The sequence below is a fragment of the Nyctereutes procyonoides genome, unplaced genomic scaffold (assembly GCF_905146905.1).
Source record: "Nyctereutes procyonoides isolate TBG_1078 unplaced genomic scaffold, NYPRO_anot_genome, whole genome shotgun sequence".
Taxonomy (NCBI): Eukaryota; Metazoa; Chordata; class Mammalia; order Carnivora; family Canidae; genus Nyctereutes; species Nyctereutes procyonoides.
Window position 1 is genome coordinate 46,331,465 of NW_026575020.1, and position 15,591 is coordinate 46,347,055.

Below are 15,591 nucleotides of genomic sequence, written 5' to 3' on the forward strand. Positions count from 1 at the left end.
TGGCCAGAGCTTAAGCCCAGGAGAAGACATTTGAGGCACAGGGTTAAGTCCAGGTGTTTATATTCAGACTAGAAAAAGAAATGACCCCAAAGTCCTCTGCTGCTCATTTCAGTCCTACAGCCAGGGCTGGGCCACAATCCTGAGGAGTCACACTGAGTTCCAGTGGCTGCTGTGGTGGTGGCCATGCCACTCATGTAGGCTGTGCCCAGTAGGTCCGACTTAGGCCCCGCTTAAGCACCTTGTACCCCGTAGATGCCCATCCGCCTCTGGCGCCAGTGCTGGCCCAAGACAAAGCACAGGAGGATGGATGTCACAAACAAGAACAGCAGCACCGATACCACTGAGATGATGACGACCATCTGGTTGTCTGGCCTCGGCTCTGGGGAGGGAGGAGGGGGCAGTGGTCTTAGAAGTCCCCTGGTCCTAGATGCTAGGACCCAAGGGGGAGTAGAGGCCCACCTGTCCCCCACCCGCCCCCCGTCCATCTTGCAGCCGCCCATGTTGCAGAGTTGAATGGCTAATGGTGCGGTGTCTGGAGGAAAGGTAGGCTGGGGTCCAGGCCACCAGCCAGCCCTCTGTGAGACTGTGATGGTCTCAGTCCCCTGCCACCGGCCCCTGGCACCAGCATATGGTTGCTGGACACCATGGCCTAGGTGTGGCATGGTCTGAGCCCCACCCCGCCCTGGGCGATGCTGAGTGAGCTCCTACCAAACTCTCTGGACAGTGACCACCTTGGCCATCAAGAGTCACAGAACAGCAGAGCTCCTGGGGGACCTGAGGGCCAAACCTCTTCAAGTAGAGAGGGGCCATGGCCAGCGAGAGGAGGCTGACTTGGTCAAGGTCACACAGTTCACTAATTGCAAAGCAACTAGTTAGGTTCCAAACCGGGCACTTGGAGAGAACTTCCGGGATGAAGGAGAGCAAGAGGGAACCCTCAGGATTAAGTGTGGGGTCCCTGGGCGCCTGCACCCTGAGATGGCAGAGGGCGTGCTGAAGGCTTTTTCTTCCCCCAAGGAACTGAAAGTGGACACCCTCTCCCGCCCCCTCCATCCGGGGGGGCCCCCTCACCGTAGACCTTGAGCATCTGTGGCTCTGAAACATTGTGAATGATGTTCCCACCGAGAGACCGCAGATCCAGGATGGCCTGGCAGGAGAAGCTGTGGAGGCCGTCTTCCCTGTGAGCCGTGATGTTGTGCGTGGCTGTGGCTCCCTGGGTACCATCCGTCGTTCCCCAAAAGGTCTGGTTGTGCAGCACCTCCTGGCCGCGGAGCAGCATGAGAGTGAGGCTCTCAAGGGGTTTCACGGCTGGCACGTGGCACTTGATGGTGAAGGGTCTCCCCACAGCCACCCAAGTGGGCTGCAGCTTCAGCAGCACTTGCGTTGGAGGGTCTGCGGGGAAGGAAGAGGGAGGTGAGGTCAGGAGCTGGGGTACAGTCCCTGCAGGCCCCACCTGGCCTGGCCCATCCCTTGGCACCATAGTGTTCTCAAGTCCTTGGCTGGATTTGGGGAGGACGGGGTCTGGGGCCTGGTCTGCCCGCGAGTATACAGAGAGCAGTGAGGAAACAGTCCAGGGTATAGTATGTATTGACTGGTGGTGCTTTTACCAACACGATGTTTTCTGGAATGGACAAGCAGGGGGTGCCTGGGTGGCTCAGTCGGTTAAGCACCTGCCTTCTGCTCAGATCATGATCCCAGGGTCCTGGGATGGAGCTCCACATAGGGCTTCCTGCTCAGTGGGGAGTCGCTTCTCCCTCTCTCTCTGCCCCTCCCTCTGGCTCATGGTCTCTCTCTCTCTCAAATAAATAGGTAAATCTTAAAAAAAAAAAAAAAAAAAAGAATGGAGGTGGTCAGTTGTCTACAAAGAAAAGGGTCCAGAAATTGTACAGCCAACTAGAAACAAAAATTTGAATCTGTCTCCTCCGGAAATCAGACATAAATTTCCGTATTAAACAGGTGGATAACTTAGAAGGGAGTGTTCACTGGAGTTCCGCCAAGAGTTGTGAGGTCTTCACTTAAGAGGTAGGGGCTGGAGTCAGACCTGCCTTGCTTCTCCAGGGTCAGGTTCATAGCCACCTCCATCGCTTATCTATTACACAAGGACCTCAGTGGCAGCCTGGATTCCCTCCTGAACTAGAATACCTTGCCCCATCACCCCAAGGTAATATGTTGGATTTAGGACATTTTTCTATTCACTTGATCCACGGATGTTGGTCATTGGGAGGACCTAAGCCATATCCCTGGTGCCACGATGTTGAGAGAATCCTGCCCTATGGGAAGGTTTCCATGGCCCATGTGCAGGGTGTGTGTGTGTGTGTGTGTGTGTGTGTGTGTGTGATGTTCGCACATTTGCCAGGGATATAAAAGCAGGGGCACCTGGGTGGCTCAGTGGGTTAAGCATCCAACTCTTAATTTTGGCTCAGGTTATGCTCTCAGGCCTGTGAAACTGAGCCCTGCGTCTGGCTCTGCGCTCGGCACTGAGTCTGCTTGGGTTCTCTCTCCCTCTCTCTGCTCGCTGCCCCTTCTCAGATAAATAAACACACCCTCCCCCTTTTTTTTAAAGGAACATTAAAGCACCAGGTGATGCCTTATCCTTCTCTCTGTGAGGCAGAGAGGTGACTGGAGAGCAAGCCAACCCTTCTGTTGGCACCTTGCTCTTTGTTGTGGGTTGAGGAGTGTCTGGTGATGGGGCTGCCACCGAGCGGGGAGGAGACTCTGAGCAGTGCCTGGGAAATGACTTTGAAGTCTGTGCAAACCTTGCTCGGATTGTCCTCTGAGCAAGCCTCAGAGCTGGGGTCACCGGCAGGCCAATGAAGGGTGTGAGCAGATTCTGAGCCCACGACCGGGGTCCTGCTCCTCGTCACCCCAGGAGCCCAGGGAGGTGGGAGCCATAGCAAATGCCCAGGGGCAGTAACAGAGGAGCTCTGCACACAGTCAGTAGCTACAGGCTCTGCCCTGGGGAAGAGGGCCCTGCAGTGTGGCACTCACAGAACACGCTGACGTTGAGACTCGTCAGCCTCTGCTCCCCGAAGCAGGTGAAGTAGCAGTAGATGATTGTGTCTTGCGAGATGTTGGAGACCAAGTACTCCATCCACTGAGTTCCGGACTTCTTCAGAGTCTTGGCTAGGATGGTCTCCAGACCCCCGGCCTCAGGCTGGACACAGCTGGTACTGCAGTTGATGAGCTGAGACTCTCCGGTCTTCACCACCAGCTGCTCTGGATACGTGTGTACCTTGAACACCTCACCAGACCCTGGAAGACCAGAAAGACTGGGCAGCAAATGTCTCTGCTGCCCTATCCAGTTTACCGGCCCACCACTGGCAGTGGGATCAAGGGGCAGTTACCCAAGAAGAAAGGCCAGAGGTGGCCTCTCTGCTACTCGCCCCTTGTTCAGGCTTTATTTATTGCCTCGTGTCTAGACCAAGGAGGCTACCCCACAACTGTCTCCCTGCCTTCTTCCAGCCCCTCACTTTCAGATTAGTCTTCTCCATGCACATCTTCCGTCTCCGTGGAGAGGGATCCTATTCGACCTTCAAAGCCCAGCCCAAATGTCCCCTCCTCCATGAAGGCCTCTCCAAGGTGGAGGTGGACTGTGTCCTCTGGGCCCCTGTGGCCCTGGTCTCAACCCTTTCCTCTCTCCTTTCTTTTTTTTTTGCAAATACTTTTTGAACACCTGCTGCATGCCAGGCACTAGTCTAGGCTCTGGTGACACAGTAGTGAACAACACAGACCGAGCCCTGTCCTTACAGAGCTCACGTTAACATGAAGGAGATAGACAATAATCACCAAGTGAAATAGCCAGCCTGTCAGCTGGTGATCAGCACCTGGGGAAGGAACCAGGAATGGGGTGGAGTTGCCATTTTAACAGGGTGGTCAGCACGGGCCTCACCAAGACTTGGACATTTGAGCAAAGCCATGGAGAAGGTAGGCATGAGCCCTGCAGATATCTGGGAAGAGGGGAGTGTTCCTGGCATTAAGACCCTGGGGTCAAGAGCATGCTTGGTGTGCTCCGGGAACAGCAAGATCGGCATGGCTAGAGCTCAGTGAGGAGGAAGGCAGGGGAGAGGAGTGCAAGAAGGTAACGGGCCCACCTTGCAAATGATTTATATTCATGCCGACTCTCCCTTAGATGTTTTACAGCTTCTAGAAGGCAGGGCCCAGGTTTTACAGGTTTTGCTTAGTGTGACAGACATTCAGAAGTGTTTGGTGCATAAAGGTGGAGTCCTCAGAGCCCACCGCCAACTCAGTGGTGGCCGGAAAGTCCTTGATGCCAACCAGCTGGGCCTGTCCTGTGCTCCCTCCACGCCGGCATGTCCCCCCTTGGCCCCCAGCTAGTGGCATATAACGAAGGGGCAAGAAAGGGGCTTTGCAGGTAGAGCTGGATTTGCATTTGCCACGTACCAGCTGTGTGACGCTGGGCCAGGTGCTTTCTCTCTCTGAACCTGTTTCTTCGTCTGTCAAATGGGCTAGTAATCCCTTTCCTGCAGGGTTGTGGTGAGCTAGCGCTTGAAAAGCACCAGCAGGTTGTCCAAAACAGAGTGCTCAGGGCGTGGTAGCATTTTTCTTCACAGTCCCCTGACCCACTGGAAGAGGATCTGGTTTCCCTTTGACGGCAGTCAAAAGGCAATGTCCTCTGCGGGCCTCTGCTGTCCCTGGGCCGCATCTGGAGAACAGGGGCACAGTCTCTCCTCTTCCCTTGAACCCCGGCATCCCCTTCTGCCTCAGGCCCCCACGCAGCCCACCATTCAGCCTCCACAACCTGCCACTTCCTACGCCATGAAGCCGTGGGGCCTGTTCAACCTGTGGTCCAAAAGGCCAGCTTCCCGTCCCGGACCCACCCCCTCCTCCACCCGTCCAGGATCACGAGGAAGCCAGGCTGGCACAGCACCCTGTACCCAGGCTGCCGCTGCATTCCAAACCTCAGTGACTTCAGGACCAGCACCCCCCCCACGCCCGAAGCCGGGGGGCAGGCGGCCCATCCTCTGGGCTGGCACGTGCCAAGTCGGGAACCGCAGGCACCAGCTCACCTGGGCAGCAGAACAGGGCAAGGAGGGCGGCGGGCAGGCCCCAGCAACCAAAAGGGGACATCTTGAGTGGTGTCCACGGGCTCACTGGGAACAGCCGAAGGCCTCCTGGAGAGAGATGGTGGACCCAGGTCAGGGAGTGGTGGCCTGGAGCTGAAGCCCGGAACCCCAACCTTCTATGAGCTGATGACCACATTTCCTCTCATTATCTGGGAAGTCTTCTGGAAGCCACGTGGAATGCCAGCTCCCAGAGCTCTAGGCCTGCAGGAACGCAGACAGAGGAAGCTGGGAAGCAGCCGATAAGCCCGGGTATAACCTGGCCTCCTGCCATGCTGCCGTGGAGGGGGCAGGGCGAGTGACGGCCACGCATGGGTGTGAAGGATGTGCGTGCACGTGGGGTTCGGTGTTCTGTGTGTGCACGGAGGACAACATTGCCTACAAGCCTCAGACCTGAGAACCCCAAATCCTACAGGACCCATTATCAAGTTCCCTTTTGGGAAGAAAGAATACAAAGTCCAGGAAGTGCAGTCTCTGTAGCAAAGCAGGCAGGGAACTGGGTTTCTCAAAGGAGACCCTGGGCAACTTAAACCTCAGCACCCACCCAGCTTGCAACCTCGACCTGCCCTGACTCAGCCAATGGGGACAAATCCAATGGGGAAGTGCTCTCACGACAGTCCCCAGCAGCCCAGGCACAGACAGAGGTAGAGGGGGTTAGTCTGGCGGTAGCCCAAATCCCAGGGCCTGGCTATGGTGTCTCACGCCCACCTCCACCCCTCTGGGCTGCAAGCCTTGGTCTGAGGAGGGGGACTCAGGGCCTGAGGCATTGCAGTGTGTTCCTAGGGAGGCTTTGTCACTTCTTGAGGGAATCCCCAGAAACAGGAGTTTCCAGGAGAGGCAGGAGAGAGTGGGGACTCCTTGCTTTATCAAGGGGCACCCTAGCATTTTCAGGGCTCAGGCCAAACTCTGTTTCTGGGCTGCAGGGGTGGAGTGAAGTTGTGCGCTTCTCTTTGGCTGTTACCACCATGTGTGGTAGGTCAGTGCCACTGGTCAGCCTGGATCCGGGGATGTCCCTGGACAGTGCTGCTTCGGAGTGATGCAGGGAGAAGATGAAGGAGAGAGCAAGCCGTAACCCCAGCCCGGGATCTGGTCCATGTGGCACTGCAGGAAACACTGTCATAAGCGTTCTACCTCTGTGAGGTTGGTACTGTTACTGTCCCCATCTTACCAATGGGGAAACTGAGGCACAGAGTGATTGACTTGCCCAAGGTCACATCCCTAGGAGAGAGTGAAGTCTTTATGAGTGAGGGGAAGTCCACAGGGCAGGGACAAGAGAAGGATTCTTAGAAGCTACCTCCCTAGGAGACTCCCCAGGAGAGAGAGAAATGCAAGGCAGCAGAAGGCCATAGGAAATTGCCAAGGCCATTCCTGCCATGAGGGGCTGGTGGGGGGGGAGGGGTGTGTGTGTGTGTGTGTGTGTGTGTTTGCAGCTCATGCCCAGGAAGCTCCAAACAGCTTCTAGAAGGGTCTGTGCCTGTGACTCCCAACCGCACACACAGCTGGGCCAGCCTGACTGCATCCCTACCAGGGCAAGTGAAGCTTCTGGGGCCTAGATTCTGCTTTAAGCTGATCAGCCCCTGTTCCCACCCACCACTTCCTCTTTGATCTCGCTTTCATCCAGCTGGGCAGGCCTTCCTTGCCTGGGGCGCACCAGGCATAGGGACCCGGCTTTGTTAGACTTGAATACTGCATCTGGTAGGTGACACATCAACTTCCCCTCCCTCCCCACCGGCCTGTCCACCCAAGAGGGCAGAAGCTGACTCGGATAATGCTGTTCTGCGGCAGATATGGTGCTAACTTGGCAAACAGTGATGCTGAATAATTGTTCAGTAAGAGGATGAGTGGGTGGACGGATGTGTAAACGAATGGAAGAAATAGTTTGTCTTGGTGTACAACCCAGAGAAGACTGAATGGGGGTCTTTCTTTTGGGTCTGCCCAGTGAACTTTTTACCTGCAGATGTCTCTGTTGACCCCCAGGCCATGGAGCTGGGCTGGACACATAACAAGGCCAACCAGGGCCCCACACTCCCCAGAGATGAGCACTCAGAGTTAAGCCCGGACACTGTTTTACCTGGGACTCTCTGAGCTGGGGCTGGTAATACCAAGCCCTTCCCTTTCTGATCCTAATAGCAGGCACCCATGAGCCAGCAGCTGTCCTCACTTATTGTCCCGGGCAAGTGAAGAAGCTGAGAGAGAGGAACTTGATGCAGCAGTGGAGGGAATGGTGGTGACTCAGAATTGTCCCAGGTCACATGCTGGCTGTGGGGTGGATTCTGGTGGGAGGTGGGCTGGACTGAGGGGCTGGTGATGTTCTGTGAGGCAGAAATGAAAAAGCTTTCCAGGCTAGAAGGTTCTGGCCCTTCAAACCTGCTCATGGGAGTCAGAGCTAGCTATAGGTCCTTGTGTACTGCAGGTTATTTTGAGCCCTGTTCTGCCTCCCAGAAATTTGGGGGCAGAATGGGAAGGCAGGGAGGGGGCGGGAGTGCTCTACTTGCATCAGGCTGGGAAGCCCTTAGGGAAAGAGAATGAAGTGGACTTGGGGGCCTGATGATCAGACCGTAGAAGGCCAGGATGGATGCTTCCAAACAAAGAGGGAAGACTAAGGCTTCCTGACACCAAGAAGTTGCCCAAGGATGAGAAGAAACTGACTATCATGTAGACGAGAGAAGAAATTCAGATGTTCCTTCTTGGAGCGCTATTCCACCACCAAATATTCCCTGGCTTATTCTTTAGGTCTCTGAGTTCTCCAATGAAGGGTACAATAAAGCTGGGAGAGTTAAGATGCTCTGGGAGATACAAGAGGATTTGCAGGAAGAGGAGATTGGCGTGTTGGTTTGGGAAGTGAACTCATCTCTTCACAGGGCTTGGGAAGGGTTTTGTCGTGACTGGGTCTGAATCTAGTGATGTTTCTTGTGTTCCCAGCAAAACTATCTTTCAAGAACCAAGGTGAGAGAAAGTCATAGATAAACAGAGACCCAGAGAGTTACCCCCCAAGATACCTCCACTAAAGAAACTTTTAAAGGTGGTGCATCCAGGGATCCCTGGGTGGCGCAGCGGTTTGGCGCCTGCCTTTGGCCCAGGGCGCGATCCTGGAGACCCAGGATCGAATCCCACATTGGGCTCCCGGTGCATGGAGCCTGCTTCTCCCTCTGCCTGTGTCTCTGCCTCTCTCTCTCTCTGTGACTATCATAAATAAATAAAAATTTAAAAAAATTAAAAAAAAAAAAGGTGGTGCATCCAGAAGCAAAAAAAAAAAAAAAAAAAAGATTGCAGGACAGTTTTCTATGCAAGAAGGAAGCAAAAGGAAACAAAATGGCAAACGGATCTGGAAAATAAATATGTAATATTTATAGTATTTAATTTGAGAAGTCTTAAAAAGTTCCAAATCAAAATACTGGGCAATAATATTTAAGAGAGGATTACAGTTAAAGCTTTCTCAACTCTACATTGTTCAGGAGGGCGGATATACTTTAAGTTATAAGGAACATGGTAAAATTTCAAGAAAAACCAGCAGAGATACAATGTTTAAGTTCTAAACTACTAGAGGAGGTTAAAATGGCATGAAAACAAACAACCTTCAATCAAATAAAGGAGAAAGGCATGGAAGAAGAGGGACAAATGTAAATTTTTAAGAAAATGGTATTTGAAAGTCCAAATCTATAATAATCACAATAAAGATGAAAATTTTAACTATGGTTAAAAGAAAGAGATTTTCAGGTAGGTTTAAAAAAGAATCCTTGCCCTGTGAGGGTGCCTGGCTGGCTCAGTCACTGAAACATGCAACTCTTGATCTCCGGGTCGTGAGTTCAAGCCCTATGTTAGGTGTAGAGATTACTTAAAAATAGAATCTTAAAAGAAAAAAAAAATCCTTGCCCTGTTGTTCATCTATTCCTGCCTGGTGTCTGGATTTAATGCAAGGACAATGCCTTGTATTCATAAATCTGTCACAGCAGGACAGCCAGGAAGAGGAATAGTGCATGGTCCTGCAACCTTTATAAAGCCTCAGACTTTTAATGTGTTTCAGGGTGATTCCCTTGGAAATGACAAGATTTGATGTGACTTGCAAAAGGGGAAGGCCTGGATCATGATTCCCCCTGGTGCCCTGGCGACACACTCTTCCTGCACATGCAGTTCAGTTCTGAGTCACTTTGGCTCCTGGACAGCTTCAAGACACAGTGCGCCTGTGCATTTGTCAGATGTAGGTCAGAGGTGGCGGACTGAGAAGACGGGTGACATATTATGCATGGCAACCCTCCTGACAGGAAGCAGAAAGGGAGAGACTTCTCAAATTGGAGAGAGAGCTTGGGAGGCAGTAACCTCTCCCGTCCTCTGCTTAGATTTTCTGGCGATACACCCTGTCACAGGGGCACTTCCTTCTGCCTTTTCGCAGCAAAACTTGATTTCCAATTACTAAGAGGAGGGAAGGAATGGGAAACTAACATTTACTGGATGTGTATTCTCTGCTAGGGACTGAACCAAGGTTTTAATACATTGTTTTATTTAATTGTCATATGAAAATAAAGAACCATTCTGCATTCTGATTATGCATTTGAGGAAGCGGGCGCCCGGGTGAATCAGTAATGTGCCAGGTCATGGAGCTGTTGAGTGACAGACAGAGTGACAGGAGAACTTAGGAAAGATCAGCAGTTGTCAGGGGTTGGGGAGGAGGGACGGGTGAGTAGGTGCACAACAGAGGATTTTTAGGGCATTGGAACTACTCTGTGTGCGTGATCCTATGATGATGGACACATGTCATGATACATTTGTCTACACCCGTAGAGTGTACAACACCAAAAGTGAATGTTACTGTAGCTATGGACTTTGGGTGCTAATGATGTGCCTGTGTAGGTTCACTGAATGTTACAGATGTACCACTCTGTTGGGGAATGTTGACAACAGGGGAGGCTGTGTACATGTGGGGGCTGTTTAATGTTTTGCTGTGAAGATAAAACTCTTCTAAAAAAATAAAGTCCATTTTTAAAAATAGTTCAAACACAAAACTCTCTTTTGAGTTTCTCTCAGAAGAGAAACTTCTGGATTAGAGTTCTGGCCAGCTTGTTGAAAATACAGGTTTTTAGGGGCACCTGGGTGGCTCAGTGGTTGAGCCTCTGCCTTCAACTCAGGTCATGATCCGGGGTCCTGGGATCGAGTCCTGCATCAGGCTCCCCGTGGGGAGTGTGCTTCTCCCTCTACCTATCTCTCTGCTTCTCTCTCTGTGTCTCTCATGAATAAACATATAAAATCTAAAAAAAAAAAAAGAAAGAAAATGCAGGTTTTTCAACTCAACTCTTACTCAGTAGGGTTTAGTGGAAGTTGTGGACTTGGTCATTCCTAAATTCTCATCTCAGATTAGACTTTTAAAACATGACTGCACAGGGCAGCCCTGGTGACGCAGCGGTTTAGCGCCGCCTGCAGCCCAGGGCATGATCCTGGAGTCCCGGGATTGAGTCCCATGTCGGGCTCCCTGCATGGAGCCTGCTTCTCCCTCTGCCTGTGTCTCTGCCTCTCTCACTCTCTCTCTCTCTGTGTCTCTATGAATGAATAAATAAAATCTTTAAAAACAAAACAAAACAAAAACATGACAGCACAAAAGCCAGTTTTCTGTTGTTTGTGAGATACACCTAAGGCATAGATATGGAATAGCTGAAAATCAAAGAATGGGAAAGAATATACCTGGCAAATACTAACCAAAAGAAAGCTGGGAAAGCTCTGTTCATATCAGAGAAAGAGAACTTCTAAGACAAAAATATTTATTAGGGATAGCATAGATGCTTGACTAAAGGGATGTATCACCAGAAAGTTACAGTACTTCTAAATTTGTGAGCCTCGGGTTTGAAAGAACCACAAAGAGATAAAACCATCATTATGGCAAAGAATTATAATACATGTAGGAACAATGAAGCAGACAAAAAAGTCAGTAAATAAATTGAAGAGCTAAAACACATAATTTAAAATCTCGATCTACCCCTCTAAATTAGAGAACATAAACTCTACAAAAAGATAGGCTTTACAGCTCCCTGTATTTTTTTTAAGATTTTATTTATTTATTCATGAGACACACAGATAGAGAGAGAGAGAGAGAGAGAGAGAGAGAGAGGCAAGACACAGGCAGAGGGAGAAGCAGGCTCCATGCAGGGAGCCTGACCTGGGACTGGATCCCGGGACTCCAGGATCACACCCTAGGCTGAAGGCAGGTGCTAAACCACTGAGCCACCCAGGCACCCCAGCCCCCTGTATTCAGGAACATGAAAACGTACTCTGACCCATGGGTCACAGAAGAAATTGTAATGACATGTTTAAAAAAATCTTCACATTGAGTGATGCTGAAAATATTATATATAAAAAATATGTGGGATACATCAAAAGTGGTACGTCAAGGGAAATGTATAGCCTTGAATGCTTGTATTGGAAAAAAATGTTGGAAATAAGTATTCCATCTGAGTAAGTAGTCAAGAAGTTAGAAAACAAATAGGAAAGGAAACCTAAAAGTAACTCAAAAGGGAATAAAGATCAGAGCATAAATCAAAACAAACAACAACAAAGTAAACTCAAAAGGGAATAATAAAGAGCAAAACCCAACAAAATAGAAAACAAAGATATGGTAGACAGGATTAATAAAACCAAAGTGTCTTTGGGGATCCCTGGGTGGAGCAGCGGTTTGGCGCCTGCCTTTGGCCCAGGGCGCGATCCTGGAGACCCGGGATCGAATCCCACGTCAGGCTCCCGGTGCATGGAGCCTGCTTCTCCCTCTGCCTGTGTCTCTGCCTCTCTCTCTCTCTCTCTGTATGACTATCGTAAATAAATAAAACAAAACAAAACAAAAAAAACAAAGTGTCTTTGGAAAAACTAATAGTATGGGGAAATGTCTGGTGAAATCTACTTATAAATGAAAGAAGGCACAAGTCATCATTATTAAGAATGAAAATGGGAACATAGCTACAGATTAAAATGAAAACAGGAAAAATAAAATAAAATAAAATGAAGACAAGGATGCCTGGGTGGCTTAGCGGTTGAGCATCAGTCTTCGGCTCAAGCGTGATCCTGTGTTGGGGAATCGAGTTCCCCATGGGGTTCCCTGCAAGGAGCCTGCTTCTCCCTCTGCCTATGTCTCTGCCTCTTTCTCTATGTCTCTCATGAATAAATTTTTAAAATCTTTCAAAGAACCGAAAAACAAAAAACAAGGAAGCCAGCACAGATCTACAGAAACAGAAAGTAGAGGTGGTTGTCAGTGATTGGGGGAGGGAAGGGAGTTCATTGGCAGTTTCAGTTTTGCAAGATAAAAACACTCCAGGGATTGGCTGCCAAACAACGTGAATGTATTTAACCCAACCGTTCTACACTTAAAGATGGTTAAGATGGTCAGCTTTATGTCATGTGTATTTTTTTTTAATTTTATTTATTTATGATAGTCACACACACACACAGAGAGGCAGAGACACAGGCAGAGGGAGAAGCAGGCTCCATGCACCGGGAACCCGATGTGGGATTCGATCCCGGGTCTCCAGGATCGCGCCCTGGGCCAAAGGCAGGCGCCAAACCGCTGCGCCAACCAGGGATCCCTGTCATGTGTATTTTAAAAGACTGTGACTTTTAAAAGACAATTAAAAATTTTTAAAGTTAAAAATTAATTTAAAAAAATTTTAAAGACTGTGACTTGTGCCAAAAAATATGAGACAGATCAAATCTTAGAAAAATATAACTTACCAAACCTGATCTGAGAAGAAAGAAAAAGCCCGAATGGTTCTCTGTGAAAGAAACTGAATCCATAATTTAAAATCTTCCCACAAAGAAAATACCTGGTCCAGATAGTGTTAAACAAGTTTACGCCGAGATAATTCTAATTTTATAAAAACTCTTCCTGAGAATGAAAAAAGCAGGAACACGACCTCTTTCTATGAGGCCAGGGTAACCTTAACCTTAACATCAAAATGACGCTAGTACAGAATGAGAAAGAAAAATTAGAGGCCAATCTCACTCATGAATATAGATGCAATAATTAGATGAGAAATGCTAGCCAACCAAATCTAGTCCTGTATATATATATCACATCCAAATTGAGCTTATGTCAAGTATGCAAAAGTGGTTTCACAACAGAAGAAACCCTACATATATCATTTATTATGTTCGTAATGGAAGACTTTGATGCTCTGTGTCGCATCACTTCTGTCCTCCTCTGATATCAGCAGTCCTTAACGGGGATAACTTCATGCAAGCTTAAACTCCCCTTACCCTGCGGTGTCCCACCTCTAGTTTGTACCATGTTTCTTTTTGCTTCTTGCCTCAGAGTCTTCTTCAATGCTTTAAGAGCCGTTTATCAGCCTGCTAAGCGTTTCCCAAGAGTGGGAGAGAAGTTCCCTAACACGCAGCCCTCACCCAGTGAAGGACAGGAGCTGGTGGGTGTGAGCTCCTGCCTCTTCCTTCTCCTTGGGCAATTCTAGGAGGCACCTAGTAGGCTTATCCGAGGTCCCAGGACATCAGGCTCCCTCTGCCTGCAGCCAGGACGTCAAACACCTTTAACTGGCATCTCTTCCTTCCTTTCTCTGTCGCCCTGTTCTTTCATTCCCAGATTCCTAGAATCACCTCTTAAACAACCAACCTGAACCCAAGTCCTCCTTTGTTCCAGGCTCTGCTTTAAAAGGAGCTCTAAAAATGTACATGAACAGATTTAAGAAGAAAAACATATGATCATCCAGGAAAAAAAAATGACAACATTCAATATCCTTTCAGGAAAGGATAAGGATCTTACCTTTCCTATTCTTTCAGATCTTAGCAGATTAGAATGAAATCTTTTTTTTTTAAGATTTTATTTTTACATAATCTGTATACCCAATGTGGGGCTCGAGCTCACAACCCTGAAATCAAGAGTCAGGCGCTTTACCCACTGAGCCCGCCAGGCACCCCTAGAAGGAAATTTCTTTCACCTGATAGAGAACTTACAAAAAGGCTATGCATATATTATGTTTATCAAATAAATCTTGGAAGCATTTTCTATAAAAGCAGGAGCCAGACGAGGATGGCCACTATCTCTGTTATTTTCTTTTTATTTTTTTCTTTTATTTTTTTTAAGATTTTATTTATTCTTTTATGAGAGACCCAGAGAGAGAGAGAGAGAGAAAGAGAGAGAGAGAGAGAGGCAGAGACACAGGCAGAGGGAGAAGCAGACTCCATGCAGGGAGCCTGACATGGAACTCGATCCCAGGTCTCCAGGATCATGGCCTGAGCCAAAGGCAGACGCTCAACCACTCAGCCACCCAGGCATCCCCTCTGTTATTTTCAACATTGCTCTGGAGGTCCTAGACAGTGCAATAAGACAAAAAGAAAGAAGGAAAGAAGAAAAGAGAGAAAGAAAGAGAGAAAGAGGAAAGAAAGAGAGAAAGAAAGAAGAAAGAAAGAAAAGAAAGAAGAAAGAAAGAAAGAAAAAAGAAAAGAAATCAAAGCCCTAAGAATGAAAAAGGAGCAAAACTATCAGTGTTTTCTTATGATATGATTGGGTAGAAAATGCAACAGAATGATCAGATTCTAAATAACAAGGGATTTTATCAAGGCAACTAGCTATCAGATCAATATCCAAAAATAAGTTGCTTTTATGTATATAGGCAACATACGATAATATAATTTTAAAAAACACAGCCTCTATAGCAGCAGTAAAAGAGAAATAAACTAGCAAGACATGTACACGACCTGTATAGTAAGAAAGTTATGGAAGAGATTCATCATGAACCCCAGATGCAATCCCAGGAGGAAGGGGACCATCCCTTTCTCGATGCATCGGGCCCAAGCACAGCTCACATGGCCTGGGCCGTCCCCACGTGGGCCCCTGGACAAGAGCCTCGTGCTTCTAAATCCGCCACCTGAGACAGAGCAGGAGAGGAACCAGGAGGCAAAAACAGGAAACCACCACCAGAGCAAGGTGGGTGGGCTGGTGACCTCAGATGGCAGGGGAGCTGCACCCGGGGGGAGCGTGTGCCCCGAAGGCGCTCGGGGCTCCCTGCCTGCTTTCTCCTCAGTTCTTGGGGAGACAGGCCAGTGAGGGGAAGGCACCAGAAGCCAGGCCTTGACAGTCCACCAGAAAGCCCTTCCAGCTGCCAAGAGGGAAGGCAGCGGCGTGATCTTACCAGTCGTCTGCTGAGTGTGCTGATCCTGCTGACAGGCCGAGGGGCGCAGTAGGGCGGCCTGGGGTCCAGCACCCTGGAGCCCTGCAAGTGCCCAGAGGCTCCGGGTTCTGCGGTTGTGTGGTTCTGTGTGTGTGTAAATCCAGACCCCTCCCTCCCCCCTCCCTCCCCCCTCCCTCCCCCTCCCTCCCCACGCAGGAGTCACATGCTTCCTGTGGCAGGCTCCCACCTCAGACTGAACCTCATGGTCAGATCACTCCTTCTTTTAAAACTGTGGCAACAGACAACGCGGGTTTTAACCACCTTGGTGTCCCCGCCTTGCCCTGGACTGCATTGACCCGGTCACCAGCACCACCTGCTGCCTCCAGAACTTTCCCACCTTCCCAAACCAAAACTCGGTC

The 15,591-nt window shown here is 49.4% G+C and overlaps 1 protein-coding gene across 2 annotated transcripts; it reads right to left on the reverse strand.

Annotated features, from left to right (window-relative positions):
- Positions 1-43: 43 nt before the first annotated feature.
- Positions 44-15,315, reverse strand: ICAM2 (intercellular adhesion molecule 2). Of its 2 annotated transcripts, none has more exons than XM_055337535.1 (5): positions 15,194-15,315; positions 5,025-5,129; positions 2,986-3,249; positions 1,069-1,389; positions 44-379 (listed from the first exon to the last, which is right to left on the reverse strand). In XM_055337535.1, exons 2-5 carry the CDS (start codon positions 5,083-5,085, stop codon positions 231-233), a joined length of 795 nt encoding a protein of 264 aa, XP_055193510.1. In that variant the 5' UTR covers positions 5,086-5,129; positions 15,194-15,315; the 3' UTR covers positions 44-230. The 2 variants fall into 2 exon arrangements, with proteins under 2 accessions (XP_055193510.1, XP_055193501.1); XM_055337526.1 differs by lacking the exon at positions 15,194-15,315 and adding an exon at positions 4,399-4,660 and having other exon boundaries at positions 5,025-5,142.
- Between the last annotated feature and the right edge of the window lie 276 nt (positions 15,316-15,591).

Excerpts from the sequence above, each read along its gene's own strand:
- ICAM2 (XM_055337526.1), bottom strand. The coding sequence starts at position 4,660 with ATGCGGCCCAGGGACAGCAGAGGCCCGCAGAGGACATTGCCTTTTGAC. Across the intron at positions 1,390-2,985 it reads TCTCAACGTCAGCGTGTTCT|ACCCTCCAACGCAAGTGCTG; the intron begins GTGAGTGCCACA and ends CCTTCCCCGCAG. Across the intron at positions 380-1,068 it reads ACAGATGCTCAAGGTCTACG|AGCCGAGGCCAGACAACCAG; the intron begins GTGAGGGGGCCC and ends CTCCCTCCCCAG.